General features: G+C 35.8%; 1 protein-coding gene across 1 annotated transcript in view; it reads right to left on the bottom strand.

Annotated features, from left to right (window-relative positions):
- The window catches only part of LOC119588141, a 12616-nt gene that overhangs the window by 1575 nt on the left and 10117 nt on the right, over positions 1 to 924 (bottom strand). Inside the window, exon 4 of the mRNA XM_037936847.1 lies at positions 92 to 223. Within this exon, the coding sequence (XP_037792775.1) occupies positions 92 to 223 (132 nt within the window). The remainder of the gene's footprint in view (positions 1 to 91; positions 224 to 924) is intronic.

Raw genomic sequence — 924 nt, 5'->3', positions numbered from 1 at the left:
TCAAAATAGGAGAGTTTATTTTCATCAGCTCCTGCAACATTAATAAAACGAGAAGTTGCAAGGAACCGCATCCTAAGCAATATAACCTTACCTGGCGCTTTCCAACAGGTCTCCCCAAAGAGGCATCCTGGACGCCGCCTTCTGTAGCTCGCAAATGGCACGCTTCCTGCACTCAACGTCCTCGACATTCATAACGTTAAAGGTAACATCCACGAAGTCAATACTGAAAGGAGAAAACTCGGGATAGATATACAGAGGTGTTCTCAATACAAAAAAGGATAAAGTCATGATAGATATACAAAGGTGTTTTCCCTACGAAAAGCATCGTGATAGATATATAGAGGTGTTCTCTATACAAAAAGAAAAAAACTTCATGATAGATGTACAGAGGTGTTCTCAATAATGAATGGAGAAAACTCATGATATATATGCACAGAGATGTTCTCTATATGAAAAGGAGTAAACTTATATGGTAAATATACAGAGGTGTTATCCATACAAAAAGGGGTAAACTTATGATGGATATGCAGAGGTGTTCTCAATACAAAAAAAGGAGAAACTCAGGCTAGATATACAAAGGTATTTTCCCTACGAAAAGCAGAGAACCTCGTGGGAGATATATAGCGGTGTTCTCTATACAAAAAGAAAAACTTCATGATAGATGTACAGAGGTGTTCTCAATAAATGAAAGGAGAAAACTCATGATAAATATGCAGAGGTGTTCTCTATACAAAAAAGGAGTTAATTTATGATAGATATACAGAAGTGTTCTCTGTACAAAAAAGGAAGTTAACTTATGATAAATATAGAAATGTTCTCTATACAGAAAAGAATCTGACTCATGATTGATATACAGAGGTGCTCTCCATACAAAAATGGGGAAATAGTTTAAAGTGTTCGCATATTCACTATAGAATATAGACA

The sequence above is a fragment of the Penaeus monodon genome, chromosome 23 (assembly GCF_015228065.2).
Source record: "Penaeus monodon isolate SGIC_2016 chromosome 23, NSTDA_Pmon_1, whole genome shotgun sequence".
Lineage (NCBI taxonomy): Eukaryota > Metazoa > Arthropoda > Malacostraca > Decapoda > Penaeidae > Penaeus > Penaeus monodon.
The sequence above is the reverse complement of the archived record's forward strand: the minus strand, read 5'-3'. Positions and strand labels throughout refer to the sequence as shown.